Genomic DNA, 25,320 nt, shown 5'->3' with positions numbered 1-25,320 from the left:
AAACCGGAGATACCGCCCGTGAGTTCGGAGGTATTGTCGGGTGCAGCGAAGTCGACAAGGAGGGTAAAACACTTGATGTGATGAAGTAGGCGAGGATGGAGATACGCGACGAGGGCGGTGGTAACACCTAGTCGAGTAGACGAGGACGGTGGTATCGTCAGCCTGATGGGGGTGGAGAAAGATGGAGGATCGTTACAATAGTGAAGTTGACAAGAAGGGGAATACTACCGATGCTGTGAACTGGATAGGGACGGAAGTACCGCCGAGACAAGGTCGGCGATACCGTCGGCATGATGGAGAGGACCGAGATAGGAGTATCGCCGGCGCACTGCCGTCGACGAGGACGCGACTAGAGCGATACGGGAGAAGGCTAAAGGGCGAGAGGAGGAGGGCAAAGAGATGGGGTGGCCACGTCTGGCTAGCTCGAGACACCACTCCCCACTCGGTCTGGCCGCTCTCTCCTCTAGCCTCTTCTCTTTCTCTCACTCCTCTTTCAGTGTTCGTTCGAGCGCGGCCCGGTACGGTTCTGTTACCCCGTCGTGTCAGAGGGTCCGCTTTCGTGATGGGAGCTCACTGCCGCGGTAATATCGGTGGGTGCCATCGGTAGCCGATTCCCAACGCCGATATACCATTCTCAGTGTTATCCGTGTGGTACTAGCTTGTCTTTCCGAGGGTGCGAGCGGGCGTGCGTAAAGAGAGGGGTGTTAGCAGGGCGGGAGTGCGTGAGTGCAGGGGAGGACAGGGCAGTGACACACAGCAAAAATACTCCAAGGCCAATTTGACGGGGATACGATGTCGAAGACTTGATTAGAAAACGAAATTAGTCGGTAAGGAAGCTGAGGGAAAAAATTAGCTGGTACAAAATTGCAGTTCGATGGTATTATCGTTGTTGTACCCGCGACTGGGGTAATTCCGAGACGTCATCGCCCTTCTTTCAGCAAAAACAAACACACTTGCATCGCATGCGGAAGATTGGATTCTTCGTTTACGCTTTTCGCACGTTAGAGGTGAATATCGGTGAATATCGCTAGTCAATGTTGATGTAATAGAGAGTAAAATTTATGCAAGGGAAACATAATAAATGAGAGAAGATAGTCTTTAAGTCTGATTATTTATTTCGAGGCTCGAAAAAAGAAATCTATTTTGCTTCTCGTCCTTTTCCTCGAATAGGAAGTAAATTTTTCGAATTTTCATCCCTCGGAAACGAGCCGCCAATCAAGATAATAACGCCGCGGGAAGATCGCCCTGAGTCAGTCCGAATGAAGAACGAGATTTTTCCACGCGGAGTTTTATTCCCGAAGAGACGGCAAGTAACTTACTGAAAGAAAGACCGCGTCAAGTTCCAGCCGGAATTTTCGACATACAACTCTGACAATATGTCTGGGAACTACTCGGTGCGCTGCGAGCCGGGCCTAGTGATACCGCTCTGGCGTCCGGAGAACAACTTGCATCTAATCGACATCATCTTCCGGGGCCTGGTGTACTTTTTTTTGCTGTTATATCTGTTCATCGGCGTGTCGATCATTAGCGATCGTTTTATGGCTGCCATTGAGGTGATTACGTCCAAGGAGAAAGAATTGGTGGTGCGTCGTCATGGGAGGGAGCCGCAGATCATCGTGGTGCGAGTGTGGAATGAAACGGTAGCCAATCTGACTTTAATGGCGCTCGGCAGTAGTGCTCCCGAGATTTTGCTGTCCATCATTGAAATTTGGGCGAAGAACTTTCAAGCGGGTGAGCTGGGCCCGGGCACGATCGTTGGCTCCGCCGCTTACAATCTCTTTGTTATCATTTCCTTATGCGTGTTTGTGATTCCCAATGGTGAGACTCGGAAGATAAAACACCTGCGCGTTTTCTTCGTCACCGCCACTTGGAGCATCTTCGCCTACGTATGGCTCTACGTTATCCTGGCGGTTTCCAGTCCCGGTGTACTGGAGATCTGGGAAGGCATCTTGACCTTCGCCTTCTTCCCAGCCACAGTATTGACGGCTTACGTTGCTGATCGACGACTGCTGATCTACAAGTATCTGCACAAAGGTTACCGAATGAACAAGCGGGGTGTAATCGTGCAGGCGGAGGCTGGGGATTCCGAGATGGGGGTGGAGCTGGAAATCAAGCCTCAGCAAGATGGTTTTCACGGCATGGTGGACCGCCTAGCCGACGGCGATTCTCCCGAAGCGAAAGAGTTCGAGCAAACTCGCCGAGATTACATCAATACATTAAAGGAACTGCGTAAAAAGTACCCTACTTTGGCTCTGGAACAATTGGAAGTCATGGCTCACGAGGAGGTATTGGGAAAAGGTCCTAAGAGCAGGGCCTTTTATAGAGTGCAGGCTACGAGGAAGATGGTAGGCGCGGGCAACCTCAGCAGGAAGATCAGCGAAAGAGCGCAGAGCGACCTTAGCGAGGTCAAGGCCGAGTTGCAGAAAGCTGAAGCGGAGAGTATCGATATCGAACATGTCAACGCCATGAGAGTATTTTTCGAACCTGGTCATTATACTGTGATGGAGAACGTTGGGACCTTTGAAGTGGGCGTTTCCAGGGCTGGAGGTGATCTCAGCAGACCCTGCACTGTGGATTATTGCACCGAAGATGGCTCCGCTGAAGCGGGATCTGATTATGTGAGTGCCAAGGGCACTCTGACTTTTGAGTCTGGCGAGACCATGAAGACTATCAAGCTTTCAGTTATCGATGACGAGTTATTCGAGGAGGATGAACATTTTTACGTGAGGTAAGTGATAATCACTTTTTGCAAACACTTATGATGATAGAATATATACAATGTTAGAGAAATTCGAACCATTTTAGCGAAGAAATATTAAGGTCGTTATTTTAAGGTATATCAAATACCTGGAAATGAGGAAAACAATAAAAATAAAATGTCATTCCAGTTAGTCTTCGTATTATCAATAAAAATGGAGATATACAATGAATTGTGCAAAGATAAAAATGAAAAACAGTTTAATATTATTGTTAGTTTGATGTATTATTCATAATTACTGAAAATTACACATTGTATTAAATAAAATTTAAATTACAAAGTTTATAATTTATACAAAGCTATTATATTATTTTATATTCGCGTATAAGACTTAATGATGCTCATAATTAAAAAGTTAAAATATATCATTCTGACACTTCTTGCATTTTTCATTTTTCAAAAAGATACAGCTTAAAATTGTTGTAAATTGCTTTGTTAAAGTTATCAGAACGGTCAGGATATTGATATATCAGTTAAAAAAAAGATAAGAATATCGAATAAGAGCCAATGTGAATGTCGGAGCGCAGTGTGTTTATATATTATTGTTAAAATTTTTCCCAAGTATCGTAACCGCAATCGTAATCATGCAATTGTAATTGCGATACTTATATATGATTTTAATAATAATCTCTAACCACTGTGCTCTGATAACCGCGTTCGCTTTTATTGTTTATTTTTATCTATTTTTTGTTCAACATGAGATATTTATGAAATGGTATACTTTTTTAAATTGATTTTTTATTTCTATTGATATTATTTTTACCAAAGTTTCATTGTTTTATATCACATTTCTGCGAAATGTGGTATTTCGAAAGTTCTAACTTTAATATTTGAATAACTATATTTTATATCAATAAAAAAATTACAATTTACTACAATAAAGTCTACCTGAAATTAAATAAAGAATAAGAGAGATTTAATTTTACACATCTACTTATCTGATCCATCGAAATTTAATTTGCGGCAAATCCTATATTTCTAGTTATTCTTTCTTCCTTTTTTTATATAATAACATTAATGTAAAGTATGTTTATATATTCGAATATTGGAGTTTTTATCGATAATTTATTTCAAGAGGCTAAAAGCAACGCCATAAGGCATCCAATATAATTATCGTGTGCTGATTAAGAACTGCAATTATATCAATATTCCTTTTTAAAGAAAGCATAATTCTTAAAATATATCTATATTGGACATAGTTCATTGTAGTCATACAAGATCATTGATCAGCGACGAAAGGGCAATCTTTCAATTGATTTCAAACGAGTAGTAGTTGCAATTTAATCAGTAAATAAGCTGTTATTGATTGATTTAATGAAAGATGTTAAGGGTGGCTACTAGCATGGCTATATTTAATACAATTAAAGTCGTTATGAATATTGTTGAATTTTAATATATGACATACCACTAATAACAATTTGTGTTGTGATTTTATGCTTCTTTTTTTCATATTGTAAAGTCGTTAATATTACTACATATAATATGCAAGTTTGATTGAAAGATATAGAGATACACTCGAAAAGTTAAAAAACAATTCATTAATACGTTGATGTGTTTAATAAATCAACACAATTAATTATTTTATTAATATTACTCTTTAAATATTTTTATCTTTAAATATTTTTATTTATTTATTAACACAATTTCATGTATTTTACATCATGTACTTAAAATATATAATAATATACCTACACAATAATTAATATTAACATTAGTTTATAAATTATGTTGCACAGATATGTTTACACATACATTTTATACATTTTATAGATTATTTAATTATGATATCAACACATTTTATATTTGCTTCTTTTATATCATGTTTTCATTTTGTTTACAACAAATTTTTTGTTTGCTAAAGCTGAATAGCGATGATATGGGAAAACGATTACTTAACCTTTGGATTATGTATTATACTTTTGTATACACAATATATGACACTGAAGCTGTTAAATTGAGCTGTACAATTTTTATAATTATTAAAAATATATTTTTTTGACAAACGTTTTTCGCAGAAAAATTGCAAGAAAATTCATGGATTTACATCTAATCGAATTATAAATTAATTTCTGGAAAACGCAGAAGAATCTTTGCACATACAAATCATAAACATTTAATTTATCTGAACGTCATGTTTTTTAAACTTGTACTTTATTTTCACTTAACATTGCCAATATAAAAATGCAAAGAGCTTGAAATTTTTATCGGATGTCACAGAAATAAAACTTGGTCCTCGGATTAAAGCAACATGTTTATATAGAAAAAAATCACGATAGAATAGTTTTGTGACACAAAAATACTTTTAGAATAATGAGAAATGTGAAATTATGAATATGTGGTTAATTTTAGATGTATTTTAGTTTCCCTATATTTCATCTTTTTTTGTTGTTTCTTCTATGGTCTCTTTCGGTCTCGTTTTTTTCCTTAGCAATACATGCGTTTCTTTTTATATACAATCTATAGATCCCTCTATTTCACACCACGATTGGAAACTGCAGGTTCGTGTTGTTTCGGCTAGGTGACCCGATTATTTATTTCTGTTATTTGCAACTTTTCCTCGCATGTCAGATTGCATTGCTAGGTCGTGCGGAAATCACACGTGCATGTGCTATTAAATCTATAAGTAAAACGTACTGATAAACGTACTTGATAATTCGGATCGAGAGAAAAATCGGAGAAAAATAACAAAGTACAAAGAAGTTAAATTGCATTGTATTTCTGCATCAATTACGGTAATAAAGAGTTCTACCGATTATTAGTGATATAGGTCGAGGAGAAAACTATTGTTACTTGATAATCTTCTTACGTGTCATAATTCTAAAAAAATCTAAAGACTGTTACTGGCATTAATAGTCTATTCTCTCACATGTACGTGAATAGTTATAATAATGTAAAGTAAAACAGAACGATATTGTCTATATTATATTATGTGGTAAGGCATTATATATTAGAATTACAAGGACATTTTATTTCTGTGTTTTTAGATATAAAGAAAAAAATATGAAAATTTAATACAAGTTGAATAAAAATTAATTTTTAGTACAAATGAAAGATCAAATAGATATAAAATAATATTGTTGAGGAAAAAATTTTAATTATATGTAATTTATATAATTATATATACGTATTATAATATGTACAATATATATCTGTTATAAAAATTGCACGTGTTACTTATATATTATAAAGAAGATATAAGAAATTAAATAGTAAGAATAAATGATAGAAAGTATCTTTGTATCAAACGAGATCAACAGATAAAAATAAAATCTTGGATGAATACTCTTTTGAATAACAAATACGAACGTTGAAATTATAGACCAGCTTACCTGTGAACTTGATTAAAGTATTCTACCCCGAATGACATGTTTAGATAGAAAATAAAAGATTTGTCGAGCTGCAAATTAAAATATGTGTAATCCAAGGTCAATTTGACAAGCGAGAAATTTATTTGTATTAGTCATTGCAAAATCGATTAATAAATAACGCTTATTGTATAAAATTGACATATTTACTTTCGTTTTAAAAATAGATGATTATAATTTACAATGTTATCTCTTTGTTTGAAAAAATTTTTTTAATTATATGTTATTATTGTGCCGAATTTGTGGAAGCGATTTTTGTTGTTGAAGTCAGTATAATTTTTCACAAACTAATGATAATATTTTCTAATTTTCAGGCTTAGTAATGTATCACAACCAGCAATGCTTGTCTCGCCGAGCTTAGCAACGGTAATGATTCTGGATGACGATCACAGCGGCATTTTTGGGTTTCCCGAGAGAGATGTAGAACTAGTGGAGAGCGTGGGTCAGCATCCTCTGCGGATAGTGCGCTATAGTGGGGCCCGAGGTCGCGTTATTATCCCTTATCGTACTATGGAGGGCACTGCGAAGCCTGGCAAGCAATATGTGCATACCGAAGGCAGCTTGACGTTTGAGGATAATCAGACAGAGTGAGTAACATAGTTCCTCCTTTTTAAATTAGGAAATAACTGAGTAAAATTCATTAAAAAAGAGAATAATTTCAATAAAAAGAGTAAAAGACCTAAGTAGCACACAGCGCTTACAAAGCGTCAACAAAGTGCTAAAAAAGCACATATAATTACTTTTTTAGCGCTTTGTAAGCGTTGCTGTGCTACTTGGGGAGTATTACAAAGTCATGATGTAACTCTAAATTACAAGGAAAAGAAATAAAATGATTATTTACTAACAAGCTAAAACGATACATGATTAATGCATACTTAATCTTTTTTGAAGGAGGAGAAATTTAAAATGTTAGTCATTTAATCTACGCATTAAATGGTATACTTCTATGTATAGACCGGTTAATAAACGTTTTAAATAAACTACTTAAAACAAAATTATTTCATAATCAAGAGAGATTTAGTTCTTTTAAAAGTAAAGAAGGTAGTAAAATGTAATCAAATAAAATATACATTTACAGATATATAAATTAATATTCTACTATAATGTTGTATGTAAAAAATATATTTTGCTACGTTTTTACATAAAAATGAGATATATAATAAAATAAAATATTTTATTACCGAAGAAATTGAAAGCAAAGTAAAATACACACATAATAATTCTAGAATATATTATAAATTAATATAATATTAATTTAATTTAAACTAAAACAAGTTAGCAACTCCTTAAATCAATCAATAAAACAAGATTAGTAAAAAGGCAATAGGAGTCTACCTCTGGTTGTTAAAAATTTCGAGTTTATTTTAATAAAAATGTCATCTAACTTTGTACGTTTCGACTCCAATTTTGAGTCATCTTCAGCAATACCGCAACAAAATATACAGGGCTTATGCCTTGCCGAAGGTACACAAGGAGAATTGTCCGTATCGTATCATTATATCTTCGATTGACAGTACCCTTTACAATTTGGCGACTTTTATACATGAATTGATTGTTAAAAGTATTCCGAAGTCCTTTAGTAACATTGATAATAGTTTCGATTTAGTACATAATCTGAACAAAATTAAGACAGATCCGGATTATTGTTTGATTTCGTTGGATGTTATTTCATTATTTACTAACATTCCGATTGATTTGGCCATTGAGGCACTAAAAAATAGATGGAATTTTATTAGTAACAATTGCAAAATACCTGAAAATGAATTCTTAAAAGCAGTTGGAATGGTCTTAGATTCCACGTATTTTTCTTTTGACAATCAGTTTTATAAACAGACTTATGGTACTCCTATGGGTTCCCCATTGTCGCCGATAATTGTCGACTTGGTAATGTGTGATTTGGAGAATTGTGTGCTGAGTACCTTCGAATTTTCTATTATTCCTTTTTATTATAGATATGTTGACGATATAATGTGTTGCGTATCTATTGATCAGACTGATTTTATTCTTGACAAATTTAATGCTTATCATGGGAGATTACAATTTACAATGGAAGTTGGGGGGAATTCTATTAATTTTTTGGACATAAGTTTAATTATGGAAGATAATAGATTAATTTTTGATTGGTACCAAAAACCTACCTTTTCGAATAGGTATTTGAATTATTGGTCTTAGCATCCGATTTCCCCCAAAAAGGGGTTAATTTTCAATCTTGTGGACAGAATATTTTACCTTTCACATCCGATTTTTTCACAATAAGAATTGGGAATTGTTAGTTAATATTTTAATACATAATGACTACCGATTGTATTTTATTTTTAAAACCATAAATATATAAAAGGATTATAATATTGATTGGTAGATCCAATTCAACGATAAAGAAATCAGTAGCTAAAGCACAAAGAGAAAAGGTAAAATGATTTTCCATTCCGTTTATAGAGGGGATTTCCAAGAAATTTCAGGATATTATTAATGGTGTCTGCAATAGAGTTACATTTTACAGTATAAATAAATTAAAACAATTCGTAAAAATTTACAAAGATCCGTTACCTAAAATGATGAAAAGGAATGTTGTTTACAAAATTAATTGTTCTGATTGCGATGCATCCTATGTGGGCCAGACAGGCAGAAAATTAAAAACTAGAATATTGAAACATAAGAAAAATATTATTAGAGCAACATCTCATTCGGTTATTACGGAACATAGGATAGCATTATGATCACAACTTTGATTGGAACAATATTGAGATTTTGGATGTGGAAGGTTTTTACAATAAGCGTATAACATCGGAAATGTTACATATAAAAACAGATTAATGGTTTAAATTTTTAAACGAATACTTTAGCCTTAAGGGGATGCTAAACCGATTACCCAACTCAATCAAGATCGATAGTAGACTTTTTAAATTCCAATTTCGATAATAGTGGTGACATCTTTGATTTAGTTTTACATTAATATATATCATTCTGTCTTACTCAAACGCATACATCTGTTCTTATCTAACATATGCCAGCACCATCTATCGCAAGACCGCGCAACTACTGCTACACGGAATTTCGGCTCTGTTGACAGTCCCAGTCTTCGCAAAACACCTGTATACCTTTTCTATTCGGTGGAAATATTTCTTTTCTAGACTTTCAATCTTAGTTCTACAAACTCGGTATCGTTCGTTTCAATAATGTGACCTCAGCTGCACGCTTATTTTCAAGATATGGCCTCTAAAACTCTTATATCAAGCAAATATATATCTGAGGGGACAGCTGTACGAGCCAAAAGTAAGTGAATTTTTAACGAATCTGAAACTTTTTTTCGATTTTCTCAGGAAATCCAGTGCAGCTTATGCGTACTTTAAGCAATAATACTTTTGCAATCCGTACATCCAATACAGAGATTTTTCACCGAATGGAAATGTGGTAAAACAGGAGGCTTTAGCATCGCCTTAAGTAACGCTTACATGGAAATCCTCAACAAAGTTTAGATGTTTTGTTGTTCGACCATTATAAATGTGCACACGTATCTTAATGTATAGAAGCGTAATACTGTACTTGCGAGACTGACTTGCTTCTATTTTAATCGTGTAATTTAAAATAAAAAGATAGTGATGTGTTTCACTGTGAAATATTGTATAAAACAGATTCGGATTGTTGCGAGTTGCTTGGTTTCGTGAGATGGGTTGATGGAGTTTTTGTGGTTCTATTTTGTGTTAATTTCTGTACTGTTTTAAAAATTTTAGCTTGAGTTATTATTGCCACTCAGCCAACCAACTGTGTTGGATAACGTACTCACGATCTCACGAAATTATGGTAACCGCACATATGGAAAATTGCAAAGATTGAGATATTGACTACGATTTATAATGTGCTGTATATTTTGTTGCGGTATTGCTGAAGATGACTCAAAATTGGAGTCGAAACGTACAAAGAGAGAGAGAGTTAGATGATATTTTTATTATAATAAACTCGAAATTTTTAATAACCAGAGGTAGACTCCTATTGCCTTTTTACTAATCTTGTTTTATTGACAATATTAATTACTACAATAACTGATAAATATATGTATTATGTATATATCACATAAAATAAAATTTCTTAAAAGAACTTATAGTCAGAGAAAATGCTCAGAAAATGTGATGTAATTAAAGTTTAATGTATTTTTAAGATCAATATTATTGTTGTATCAAATTAGTTTCATCAGACAGTATTATTACTCATCGTCACCAAAGGTTGTGTTAACTAAATGGTTAAGCGTAATGTAAGAATCGATCGTCATCGCGATACAATCGGTAATTGGAAACTCGCGCCATATAATTAGATTATATCAGCTTACTGTGCCAATTAGCACTATAAATTATCTGCAAAAAATTACACGATGGCATTTTAAAAACTGAAATAGGGATGGCATAAACGTAAAATTAAATGTAAAAAAGAGTATCGATTTATTATAATATGTACCACGTGGTATAACACGGTTAACTTTTTTAAAAAAATGTACAAAGTAAATTCCATTGTTTTTAAATATCGTTATAATTGGTGAATATGAAAAGAAGATTAAAACAAAAGTTCGAACAATATGTCGAGTGCAAAGAATAAAATATTTTCATATTTTAATCAAATTAAAGGATTAAGAATTGCATGATTTTTGAGGTTGTGTTAAATATAAAAATAATGTTAAAGTCTAGAATAATGGATATGATATAGCGAAGACAAGAAATAAAGTACCTTCAAATTATAATAAAAATTTATATTTACAAAGATATTTATATATTAATTAATATATTATTTAATTCATGTATGACTGGTGATTCGAATTTCCGAAATTCTATTATACTGTAGACAGATATAAATGTACTGAAATTTCCCACACTAACGTTCGATAGAATGCAGATCGCTTCTCTGCTGCAATTAACTGTACAACATGGGATACTGGTGTGATGCTGTAACTAGCACAATGCATTTCTATCGTAGCTTTATCAGTAATTAGTGACTCGTAGAAGATAATTAGAAGGCCAGTCTAATACTCGTGCATAATCAGAACCTCGTTTGTAAAATATAATTCTCGATGACAGTATTAGATTTGCATTAAGAGATATTACGTCATACATTATTTTTTATAACAAATTTTATTTATTAAGGATTTTATACATATATAAACATTTAAATAGTCCCCTGATTCATTAAACTGAAAGCTACTTAATAGCTTTTTAAAAGTTGGTAAATTGTATATTAGTTTATTATTACTGCATGGGTTTTATTTTTTTAACATTATCTATGATGCTTTAAAAAAAAAAATTATTTAAAGTTTTAATAAATTATTTGAATTACTTCAAGTATATTTTATTATGAATCTACTTATATTAATTTATATATTTGTATATTTTATATTTATATATATACTTTATTATTTTTTAAATATATTTTCCATATTTAATATATTATATGATGATATAATTATTTGTTGTGTAAAGTGGCGCCTACAATGAGATTTTAAGGCGTAAAACTTAAGCTTTAAGCACGTAAAAAATTGACCGATCATAGTAGAGTATTCTCCTCACATTCGATTGTAATTGGTCAATTTCTTACGGCTAAGAATTTAAAGTTTAAGTTTTACGCCTTAAAATCTCATTGTAGACGCCGCATAACACACACGTACGCACGCACGCACACGTATTAATGTTTTCGGAGTTTTTTATGATTTATTTAAATACACGGCTGAGGGGAGGACTTAGTACAGACGAAACGTTCCGTGAATTTGTTAAAAAAGAATTACAAAAGAATAATAAAGTTTATTGTTTACACCTTTTTTATAGCTCGGTTGTGAATTGACCTGGTAGAGTCTTCTTATTTATTGTTGAAATTTATACGAGCGAATTATATAATATAGTTATTGTAAGGATTTTCGAATCGGTGAAAGAGAGAAAGAGAGAGAGAGAGAGAGAGTATTTTTTATACAAAAATTATTACGTGCTTATGTGGTAAAACAGGAGGCTTTAAGATTAAAGCCTTAAGTTTATTTGATTTTTATCGACGCTTTTTATGCATTTTATATTTGTTATATACATTTATTGACACATATTTGATCGTATCTTTGCCATTTTTATTTTCTTAGTAAATATTATTAAAATTTTCATTGAGCCTTGATTTTCATTGAACTTCGACAAGTGTAATACAGTTTATCCTCACAAACTGTCTTTATTCTTAATCTAAATTCTAACCATTGTGTTGTAATACTCGCTTCCGATATGTACAACTCTCTAATTTCTCGCGATTGTTCGCAGCTTCGCATTGCTTTACGGATAATATTGCATGCAGATCGCTTTGGAAATTTCTGAATGCGTTTAAATTGAGAATTTATTCCATAAAATAGAATTTTAAGGAAATAATCGCATTTGAAGTGTCAAAAATTACTATGGAGAAATATAGAATATAAATAAAGCATGTAAAAAATATGGCACGTATTAATTTATTTTAATATATTAACTTTAAAGTGAGATTTTCTTTAAACAAATGATATGCGTTTTTATGAGAATAGTGAAAATAATTTTACTGCAGGAGAACTTGTTTCTTTCTCACTACCATTAAAATCGAAGAGCATTGTTCATTAATTAGACCCGATTGTTTTAATTTCGTTCGTAATCACTTAATACGAATGATTTTTTTTAGAGGTGGTGCATCGCTCTTTTATAATGTCCCGAATTTATCTTTAGAAAAATAGATTCAAAGAGAAGGAGAGAGAGGGCGAGAAAGATTGCTATACTAAAGAGAGATTTCTTTCTAGTAAACTTCCGTAAACTTGAAAATAAATCCCTCATAAACTTTCCATTCCAGTGCGATCTAGTTAAAGAATGTTCAGAATTTGCGAGATATTATATTGTTTCTCGAAGTGATCCACAAAAGAGATAATAACATTTTGCATCGAAAAATATTATGATTCTCATCTACTTTCTAACTAATGTTTAAGTAATCTTAAAATACGACATAAGAACTTGAAAATCAATTGTTTGAAAATCAAACAGTCAATAATTACAGCAAAATTTATCAAGTACTCAAAATATTTAATATTAAAAATCAAGAAAATAATGCTAAATAAAATTTTTGCTGAAAATCAACTCCTAAAGCTTTATTTCTAAGGCGATGTATGTTGTTTCTATTTTAACAATAGGACATTTTACACTTAATACAAGCATTATTAGTTAAACCAAATGTCAAATGTCATTAAAAATAGAAATCTGTATCAAACAACATGCATCAGCAAGATTATTTACAAATCTTTTAGAACTTTAATATTACTGAAAAAAATGATTATAAATATGGTTATATATTATAAAGTTATTTATATCTAAATTTTGTGCTTTTTCTTACGGTGCAATCAATCTTAGGAATCTTCAATCTTAATATCCAATCTTAAATCCTCAATCCAGAAATGATAAATTCTCTGACAATATTATTAAACTAAAAAATAAGTTTACACTAAATCCAAATTTGATGAAAAAAGATACAATTCACATGAAAAAAGTTAAGTTTATTGATTTAAAAGGGGGAAGAGGGGACTTACGTACAGCTAAAATTAAATTGTTAAACATAGAAGTGTTTGCTGAGGGTGGTACTTTTTCTCTAAAGGGTATCTGAGAACTTTCGATGAGAATCGATGTAATTACATTGTACCAAGTTTTATTGAGTATATAACTTTTTTCGTAACATTATGTGAACAAATATCATTTTATCTCTTATATTTTCTAATATTTGTTTAAGAAATAAATTTGATTTTCATTTGTAATTTAAAACTGTTTTTTTTACATAATATCCATTTATGACTGAAAATGACTCAGTATTTTAACAGAGGAACAGCCGTGCCTGACTGATATTGCTCGTGCTTACTAGAAACGCGCGCGAAAAGTGCGCTGTATTGAGGTCACTGGGTAATTCACGTTTGCACGAAACGTGCGAGTGTACCTTTACGACCCTATTAGACACGTTTTTCCTATGTCTTTAGCTTGTTTCATTTCCACGCGAGAGTTTAACTCGATAAAATTATCGTCGGTAGCATTTGCGATGAAAATTTACTGATCCCGATGCTGAAAAATATGAGGGAACATATTGTATTAAAATTGTATGCGTTAACGCATTAGTCAAAAAATTGCAAGGGGACAAAAGAGTTGATCATTTATCATTTACAAAAATATATCAAGATTAATGGACATTATTTTGCGGATTTATTAGTAGATTTTCTTTACTCTTTCTTTCCCTTTTATATTATTCATTATTTATCTGCTCTCCCGTACATATTTCTGGATTTTTCTCAAGATAATATAAAGCTCATGTTTTTATAGGTCACTGTAGTGGTCTTGACCTTAGCTATAACAGCATGATAATAAAAATATGTACCTTTGTTTAAAAAGGTACAAAATCTCGGGAAAAATAAATATAATAATAATAATAAAATAATAAAAAAGTGTTTACTATGCTTATTATAACATTTGTTTCTTCAAACGAAATAACATTTTCCTCTAATGGGCTTTCTACAAAAGCTATTACCTTTGAGTCTTAAGTTGTAAGAAACTGACCAAGCATAGTTGATTATATAATAATTATTCTTCTGACATTCGATCGTGATTGGTCAGTTTCTTATTTACGATTTAAAATTTAAAGTTTAGGTAATGGCTTATTGTAGACAACTATTACATATTTCGATTATAAATGAAAGATTTAAGGCTCTTGGATTAGGTATAGGACATCTACACATAGATGTATATGTGTGTATATATCTTTAATTGTTATTATATACTAAAACAATAATGTTTATTTGAACTGCACGTGGAACAGAAAGGCATCCATTATCGAGACTACGTGGTGAATTTTGACGGGTTTGAAAGCCTCGCGAATGTGATTTTAACTTCGCCATTCCATTAGCTACTGTTTTGCTAAGGCTGCTATCATTTCTCCTATCTTTCTTGTTTGCCTATAAATGATCGAGATAATCGATCATATGTAATACACATATCTTGTATAAATTTTAGTATTTCTTTATTTCTATTTATACGAATTTTTAAAAACAATCCGTTCGCTAATCTGTCTGCTTATCATATTAATGTATGGATGTATTACTCTTTAAAATTTATAAATGATTTAAAGAAATATTATTTGTTATATAATTATCTTTAGAAATCGTAAATTTTTTAATGGCTTTTTGATTTCTTGACTTAAAACTTGCAAATAAATTTTCTAATAGTCTTACAAATCAGTACTTTGTGTGTAGAGAGAAAATAACGAGAAGATCGATTAATGCAGGAAAGATATAGGTATATAGTTTTATTAAAAAATGCAATCAATTTAAGTGTAATTATTACAACTTTGTAAAAATTATTTCTATTTATGAGTATAATTTCTTCTATTTTTTTTATAATTAACGTTGAGCGCTAATAGACTATATAATTTCTACTTATTATCCGTTTAACTATTTGTTCACTAATTGTACTATAATCCTTTTCTAATACTTTGTATAATATTCACAAAAAAGTGCGATAACATTTTTCATTTAATCGTTAAAACAAGTAAATGTGTGTCATAGTGCAATTTAATTGTGAAGAGTACAGGGATGCAGTATAGTGCACTCCAGGGGCTTCTTACCCCCGTCATTGGCTCATTTATGGGTTCACGTCGCGATGTCGAATTTTATGCTTCGTTGTCTTTATTCAACGAGACAAAGTCTGGGACAAGTTATGTCTCAAAATAATTATTTTACGTCGCAAATATACACTTTGTATAGTTCACCTTCTTACTAATTATGTATAAAATGTTTCCGCAAAGTCGTTAGTAGACAAACTTAAAAGAATGATAGATTCGATTAAACTTAACAATTTTTGTTAAGTAATTCTAACATATACCAAAATTAAGTGCTAATTAGGTGCTGAAGTGCGAAATTAGGTGCTCGAACCGTTTGGCAGAAAAAAAAATTTTTTTGGGGGGGCTAGCTTAATATTAAGTTAGCCCCCCCCCAATAAAAAAAATAGATAATTATTACGTAAACAAACAAAACAAATACACTAGAATTAGGTGCTAATTAGGTGCTCCAAGGAACGACCAAAATAATTCGAAAATATATATCATATACAGAATTATATACAGAAATTAGGCATCAGTCGAACAGTCGGCTCACAAGAGAGAAGTTGCCTTAAAAAATTAGGTGCTCCAACAAATTTGGTGTCAAAATGTTTGTTTTTTAATATTATTTAAGGATATCTAGTCGCCGAATTAGGTGCTCGTTCCGTTTGCGGCAGAAATTCGAACTGAAAGATAGATCGGTAGACGATTTTCTTTTAGGGTAAACTCGGATATGATGGCCATAGTTTTTTAAAATGCAAAAAACATAGATTTATTCTTGTTACTTTTTAACAATATTTGGGATATTACTTTCACTGAAGCTTAAAGTAACAATACTATCGAAATTAAACAGAAAATACTTAACAGAACTTTTATTTTATCAAAATATTACAAAGTGCATTGGCCATCTTATCGGATTTTTAGGGAAAAGATGGTCTTGATATTAAGAAAGAAATGGTTTAGAATGAAGGGTGGGAATTGAATGTTTGCGATACATTATGTGCCGACGGCTGCAAAGCATGAATAAATACGGAGGTTTACTCCCGCTTTGGAGGATTGCTTTGATTGCTAAGGCAATACGTAATATTCGAATGAACATAGCGCCGCTATATGAAACGTGCTGGAATAATTCAATAATACTTAAAGCAGCTGATGCAGTTTTCCCTTGCTAACACATTCAATATGCAGTTTTTAGGAAAAATCTGGAAATTTTTCTATCCACACTGAGAGAAACGTTTTGTACCAATAACCAAAGTTTTGTTACTGACACAAAACCCATTTGTTGATATATGATCAATCAAACCGTTGTTTATGACGACAATATTAATTTGTTGAATTTATTAACTAAACTGATCATTTAATGGTATACAACTGTTTTGTATAATGTTTATAGATATAGGAAATTCAAAAACGCCAAACATAATCACTCTGTAGAAAATGAGAGATACTTATATATTATTCATTTTGTTCCGGTAACAAAATGTTCTATTTCTAATTACAAAAGATCTATAAACATCATACAAAACAGTTTTGTACCATTAAATGATCTGTTTAGTTAATAAATTCAACAAACTAGTATTGTCGTGGTAACCAACTGTTTGATTGATCATATATCAACAAACATTTCACTGGTACAAAACATTTCTCTCAGTGTAGGCGTACCGTTTCAAGACAAAGTCTTCTCTTTGAAAGAATTTCCAGTTTTACTACGGAAAAATTAACAGAAAAATCCAGCTAAAATTTGTGTATCATTTTCTATAAATATTTATAATAAAATTTAAAAAATGCAATAAAATATTTAAAGTGAATGGAAATTTATAATATAAAAAACTAAATATAATCAAAATTTGATGTGTTTGAAAAAATTTATATTAAAAATATATAAAGTCTGATTTTATTGATTTAGCAATAACCTGAATTAAGGTTTCTTTGCATGTCTTTTGATTCTAATAAATCACAGGGTACGTTTATTTAGCCATGAAATTTGCATTTTATGCATGTACCTCCGCAAATTTATATTGCGATTTTACATGTGACCTCCGTGTATATATTGATAGATACAATGTAATAAAGGTTTATGCGATATGTGTACTGCTGCAAGAGAAGATGTAGTTACATGCAGATAAATGCATCCGAATCTAACTTTGGTTGCAGTTTGCAACTTTTGTGACAAATTTACGCAATTATTCGCAATTTGCGGGCATTCAAATGGCGCCATTAGTCCAACAAAATTAATTTCAATGTGCGTAGATTTGTGACAAAAATGAATCAAAGTTCAATTTTACGTAATATATTATAATGTCTGTAATTAATAAAAACTATATTTAGTATCACATAATATAAAAAGAATAATATTGTGTGTTGTAAGATTTTATTTAATAACAAATAAAATTTTTTTAATAATAAATAATTTATATTGTTATATATATATATATATAATCGATTATAACTAAAAAATGTATTTATTTCTTGTTTTTAATAAAGAAAATTATTCTAAATTTATGGAAAAATCTCTTCTTTAAATAACTTCCATATATTGCGACATCGCATATCTTTCGTAAACACGGTCATTTACTTTGTTCTCACTGCTCTTTTCCCTTTTTCTTAAAAAGAAAATTTTTCCGCTTCAAAAAATAGTCACGAATATTCGGGCACTTAGCGACATATAATTTCCTGCAAATCCTCTTACTACTAGGAATTTGCAGAGAAATATAACCGGATATCAACGTTCGATACCAGCGAGATTCGGATGGTATTCGGAGGCACGGGTGAGAAATAAGACGAATAGGAGATGAGACGCGGCTGCTCCATTGCTTCCGAAACTCACGTATTACCTGTATATTCTAAAATTCAGAGTGGAAAATAGACTGACCGATTCAGCAAAGTCAAAAAAATTATAAACAGAATATTTGTTTTATACAGAAATATATAGACTAACAAAATATATGACATGGGTATTAAAAAGATAATATATTCGAGATTTAGAAAGCGGATAGTAATATTATTATCATATATTAGATATCTAATAATGAATAAAATCATCAAAAAATGTAATAATAGTTTTTAAATATTTCTTATATTTAAATTTTATTTCAATATCAGAGAATTATTTGAAAGGCATGATAGAACCACAACGCAAGATGTTAGACGCTATTATTTTATATTTCAATCGAATTACATTAATCTTTCAATTGATTTCACTTAAATAAATATAAAATAATAGCGTCTAACATCTTGCCTTGTGGTTCTATATATATGCCTTTCAAATCATTCTATTTTTAATTTTAACCACGTATTGACTCTTAGTTTGTTTCAATATGTTTATACATGAAAAATGAAATATTTTATAAATTATTCTTTATTCAATATTTCTGTTTGAATATTTTTATATGTATAAAATGAGCAACTGATTTATTAAAGAGAAAAACATGAATGAGTATCGTAGCGTATAAAAAACGAGGATTGCTTCTATCTTCAATCAGATCGATTTTTCCCAGATAGCAAGCTAACGTTATTTGTCATCATTTTGACGAGGAGAACATTAAAGACATTATAATGTCAAAATGACAAAAAATAGTATATCAGCTTACTATCTGGGTTGTCAGATATTTTTCCACAATTTGTCTATCTGCTCTCTCTTCCATTTTTCTTAAACGTTCTGTATACTTTCTAAGCAATATTGATACCAATATTATGCGCAGTATGCAATTTGCGTGAATACCAAGCGAAATACTCTTAGCCTATTATTTTGTCGAAAGTTGAGGGTGCTTCCAAACTTCGATATGCCTATGTACCCTTAAAATTTGTGCCAAACGTTCATTATCGTTAGGCACCCGGCACGATTGAGGAAGCTATAAATAAGTAAATTTCCCACTCGAAGGAAAGAGATCAGTGTTTATCAAGCAGTAACGTAAGACCCCATTGTAACGGGTAGAGGTCGATCGATTTAACGTGCGTACGGGCTTAAATGGATATTCTAACGCTATTTATAGTTAGACCTTCTCCCGCCGGCGTTTATCCGTTTCTCAACTGTATAGAAACTTATCTGGCCTCGATAAAGGGCGGATAACGCGCGTTATCATTGCGCTGTCACGCCTTCGATGTCATTTTTAAAACTTGAGAGTTAATTTAATCCACGCGCGCCTATCATCACGGCTTCCACGTGGGCACTAATTAATTTAACTTACAACGGAAGTGTCAGTCGGTTGCCAGAAATAGCTGTCGGTTATTTAACCTGGCGATGTTATTTAGATTCATGCAAATCAGCTTTAATCATCTTCTGTATATTCTGTTATACATTACGCATAATATACAAAAGTTATGTTACGCTTTATCCATATTCAGAATGAAATCTACATTTTTGCAACAATTTTGGAACTTTTCTTTGTCTAGAAATGCGTCGACATTTTAAATTGACTAACAAAAATTGTTGTTTGAAATATGACTAAGAAAAATGTTGATAAATTATTTATCACCATCAAAAATTCATAGATAAACAAAAGGTGCTAGTAAAAGGAAGTAATATCATGTTTACGCAGCAAGAAAAGTTTTGGGATCAGTTTTTAAACAATATTATAAAAAGGATGTGTCATTGATGATTGCTTAATTGATCCTTCACTAAGCTCAAGTAAAAATTTCATTGACATACGTCTATTCGAGGATTTCCTTAAGAAAATTAAAAATAGTTTATTGGAGATATTAAGGTCTGAATATTATTTGTGAGATTTTTCTCTCTTGGTTCACCGTGAAAAAATGAACAAAACAATTCCGTTTAGGAAGAGAGTCCATTGAATCACGCCAAGGCCGGCTAACAGTTATGAAGAAACAACATGAACGTTGTGAAGAAAAAAGCCTTCTGAAGAAAGAAGTACTGAAAGACAAGTAGACAAAGATCATGGAATTAGCAGCAAGACTTATAAAAAACCACAGCGGATCCTGCACGTATATCATAAATAAAGTCAACTTGGGATAAATGTCAAAACTTTCTTCGGCAGGTCAAATGGCAAAAATGAGTGAGATGTTGTCGAGAGCTTTTATCCCTTTAGGAAGGCTGAGAGAAAGAAGTTATTGAATCTGGAGGTGAAACTATGGCATTTACCATGATCCTCTATCAAAAAGAGAATCCATGCGAATCACGACGTTCTAGTTCACCAAGGCACGAGAGAGCAAAGGTGAAAGTTTCACGCAAAACTAAAAGTTTCAAAAGAAGATCACAACCACAATTCTATGGGATTCTGAGAAGATTTTTCTGACTGATTTCAAATACCGTCGTCATAGGATAGTATTACGTTTTCTTAATGTATCACTCGAGAGATATGCCATTAAAGAAAAACAATACCGCGAGTTATCGCTTGTTGTTGCAAGGCAATGTGGCCATGTACACATTGATTTTAAGGAAGGTTGCTATTCAAGAATGCTTTTCAAGAAATCGTCCACTTTACTGTCCTGACTTGGCCCCAAACAGTTATTACTTTTCTTCAAAGAATTATATTTACGGGGTGGGGAATAAAATTCAAGTTAAAGAAGTCTATGATTTTTTAGCTCATTTTTGAAAGAAAAAATTCGAAGTGTTTTTATAAAATTATAATAAAATAAATTAATAAATGCGTCAAAATGCAAGTATATTATATGGAAAAATACAAAAGAAAAATTTTCGCACAATTGAAATTTATATTACATTTAATACATTTTCCAAATGGTCTATTCAAATTTTTGTATTAATTCAACATGAAATGAATGTATTAGATAGTAACACAAATATTATGTAAAAAAAATTAATGCAGAAAACGTAATTTTGATATAATTTGTAAGCAAAATGTAAAAGCATATTAACGTTTGTTTACTTACTCATAGAGTGTATTATTTGACATTAAGAAATGATATAGTTAAATCTAATGAATGATTTTGTATCAAATAAATATATCTTTATATTCAATAAATATTTAATTGAGACCATTTAAATAAAGGATTTATTATAAAGGATTTAATTTACTATATTTTTTCAGTGCACAGATGCAAAATATTTTTATTGTGTAGTAAATTAGATTGGAAACTTTAATTAAAAGTTTTAGACCGTATTATGTGTGTGACAAGGACAAATAAAAAGACATTGATATTGTCAGCGAACAAACAATCTATTCCGTTGCGACATGTCGGATTCAATCAGCGTTTTCTGCAATAAATAAAAAAAATTGCAAAGTTATCTACGTTCGTGCGTGCATGCAAATTTCTTTTTCTTTCTTTTGGACACCACTGCGCGTTGGCAGCGCTTCGAACGTATGAATTCCGAGCTTGCTCTGGCTGTTATGCTCGTTATGATGTTACTTTGGCTCGTACTGGGTGATCGGATCAATCTCGCAGCATGGGCGTCGGCATTCACATCCTTAAGGAAAAGCGTCGCTTCTCGTTTATTTTTCTCAAATCTTTGCCGAGAACGTTGTATTTGATTTTGAGAGTACCATATTCATACGTATGCATTTATAATAAAGTTATTAAATAAAAAGAGGAAATAGTTTGTAATTTGTATAAATAGGTATAAAACGTGATGTTTTTCACACTAAGCCGCCACTGATGTTATATTTAATCTCTTCTCTTCGCCAAGGGTGAAAACCCTTCTTATTCCCCTTCTGCTCGCATGAGCGACTCGATTCGCATCTCATGCAAGAATGGTTCAAGTAAACGACATTTTATTTCGTACTGGAACGATGGCTCCGAAATATTTGCTCTTTTACTAAAGTGCACTTGTGTAGAGGATGTTTTTTTTTTAGGGATGACAGATGTAAATTATCTTAGACAGAAAAGAAGAAATCATAATGGGAACTTTTTATATACAAAGAAATATTTTAAATATAACAGCCTAAGTCTCTTGGAAAAATAATTATTTAAAAATATATTTAAAAAAAATGAATTTGTTATTTATTACTCATTATATTTAATTTTGCTTAATATTTAATGCACTAATAATATTTATTCATGTTACGATTACCTTCAATTGCTACAACAATGATATAATAGGAAATTGTCATTTTTAAGATGCAGAGGAAGAATGAAATAAACGTAAAGAAAAAAGAAAGAATATACTTTAAAACACTTTATTTCTCTACAATGTTACAACAAAATTACATTTCAAAATTACATTATAATATATAATAATTACAAAGTTTTAATATTTTATAATATTTAAACTTATTTTCTGGAAAACTTTGTTTTTTGAGTTGCGTTATTGCTGTAGCAAGTAAGGGGTGTAGATGTACACGCTCGCACGTGCGCACGCACGTACAAGGTGTCTCGCAATTTTTGGCCAAGCGCTATTGTAATAAATTTAGATTCTACATTTTTCTTAATCTTCGTATTTTAAATTATAATTAAAAGTAAGAATATATACAGGGTGTCCCACAATTTTTGGCCAAGCGCTTTTGTGTAGATAGAGCGTATTAAACTGAGTCGAAAAAAAAGTTAACGAGATATCAATTAAAAGTTGTCAAATATTGGTCTTCAATAATTTTTTACTCAAATACTATCAATTTTACAAAACAGCAAGAGATAGAAAAACTGTTTATTTTCTTATAGAGCTGTAAGAATTTTTTCAGAATTTTTTATCAACTTTTTAGTACTGCATTTTCTTATTGACAACTATTTTTACTAACATGAGAAAATACGGTATTAAAAAATTCTGAAAAAATTCTCAGAACTTTATGAGAAGAAAATAAGCAATTTTGGTCTCTTGCTGTTTTTCTGTAAGTTGGTAGTATTTGAGTGAAAAATTATTGAAACCAATATTCAGTGAGTTTTAGTAATTAATATCTTGTTAACTGTTGCAAAATGGTAGAGGACTTTTTGACTCAATTTAGTCCGCTCTATTATATACACAAAAGCGCTTGGCTAAAAATTGAGGGACACCCTGTAGATATTCTTACTTTTAATTATAATTTAAAATACGAAGATTATATATAGGAAAAACGTAGAATCTAAATTTATATAAATACTGTTTTACAGTTATCTGAACAGTGCTGAACGAAACTTTATTTGGAATTTTTCAGAATTTTTTAAAGAAAAGTCTTCAGTAAAGCTTTGAGATTTCAAAAAGATTATAAAGAATTTATAGATAATTTTCGGTTTGTTTCTTCAAACTGACTTTCTCGAGACTTGTTAAAGCGAAAGAACTCATTTTAGTAAGACACGAGCATGTTACATGATGTAATACAATTTGCCCCAAGACCTTAAGACCTTCAACATAAAGGGTTGGCTAATCGCGTTAGACGATATCTCGGACTATTAAAAGCATTACACTGCTTTCCGCAGCCATTTGTAGTCAGTTAACTCGCAATTAAGTGCAAACTCGGTATCGCTCTGCATTCGTGGATTAATAAATCACGCCCGTCATTTCTCTAAAGAATAAATCGACGTGATTTGTTTAAGTCGAGTACAACGATGCGATTTTGCACAGCAGTTAGTTTCGCAGTCGCCTCGTTAATATGACGTAAAAAAATCTCCGCAGGACTTGCTGCTGAATATTAATGTCGATTTTTTTAACAAATTAAAGGCGGAATTGTAGTACGAATAAAGATTTAAAGATAAAAAAGCAAATTACGACATTCCCAATTCTATCTTTCCCAATTAAGATTTAAGGATTAGGAGGAATTAATTATTATACATTCCTAATCTTATCTTTCATTTTCTCGTTCAGAGAGAAATCCATCATCTTCCGAAAAGTTAAACATGCAAAACTACAATTTATATTCCCCCAGAGGCACTTTGATTGTCATATTGAGAAACGTTACACCGAAACAGATTTGCAATAAAGCGAAAGGGATAGTTGCATGCACAGTATAAATGAACGCGGATTAAGTCTCGCGTGCAAAGGTGCTTCACTGTCAAGATAACAAGCATTAGTTGGTTTAATTATAACGCCGCTAAATGAAGTTCTCCGCCTTAACGAGCTTTCGTTCCGTTGCACTTGTATAGTTTCATATTACTGGCTATGTATGAAAGCTCGACACATGCTATACATAACTGATATCCCAGTTAATTTTTCTCATGTGTGGAATTCTCGAAGGAATCGGTTCCTCGAAGAAAAGTTTTCACAATGCTCAAGAAATTTATTTAAGAGTTCTTCTCTGAAATGTTAAGCTTTTCCTTTTCTCTCGAGACCTGTCTCTTATAAGATTTATTTTTTTATCGGATGGTACATACATTTCTTAGATATTTTTAACGTTTTCAATTTATTAAAAATATTAAAATTTAAATATAAGTTATAATTATATGTACATTAATAATATATATTAATATATTAACATAACAGTGAGTTTAAAATTTATTAAAAATACGAGTTTTCTTTTTCGCTTTAAGGGGATCCTAAAGCAAAGCTCGAACTCAGACGAAATCGCTAGATGTCGCACCGCGCGCGGCACATCGACATGTCTTTTTATACTACCACAGCAATATCTCACGCAGCCCCTATGATACACGCAGTCACACATGTTTTAAGGGGATCCTAAAGCAAAGCTCGAACTCAGACGAAATCGCTAGATGTCGCACCGCGCGCGGTACATCGACATGTCTTTTTATACTACCACAGCAATATCTCACGCAGCCCCTATGATA

At 31.7% G+C, this 25,320-nt stretch overlaps 1 protein-coding gene across 1 annotated transcript in view; it reads left to right on the top strand.

The window, feature by feature from the left end:
• Window positions 1-511: 511 nt before the first annotated feature.
• The window catches only part of Calx (sodium/calcium exchanger 3), a 29,695-nt gene continuing 4,886 nt past the window's right edge, over window positions 512-25,320 (top strand). Inside the window, exons 1-2 of the mRNA XM_018506642.1 lie at window positions 512-2,728; window positions 6,438-6,710. Coding sequence (XP_018362144.1) covers window positions 1,377-2,728; window positions 6,438-6,710 — 1,625 coding nt within the window. The 5' untranslated portion in view covers window positions 512-1,376. The remainder of the gene's footprint in view (window positions 2,729-6,437; window positions 6,711-25,320) is intronic.

Source organism: Trachymyrmex cornetzi, unplaced genomic scaffold (genome assembly GCF_001594075.2).
Source record: "Trachymyrmex cornetzi isolate Tcor2-1 unplaced genomic scaffold, Tcor1.1 scaffold229, whole genome shotgun sequence".
NCBI classification, from domain to species: Eukaryota; Metazoa; Arthropoda; class Insecta; order Hymenoptera; family Formicidae; genus Trachymyrmex; species Trachymyrmex cornetzi.
The sequence above is the reverse complement of the archived record's forward strand: the minus strand, read 5'-3'. Positions and strand labels throughout refer to the sequence as shown.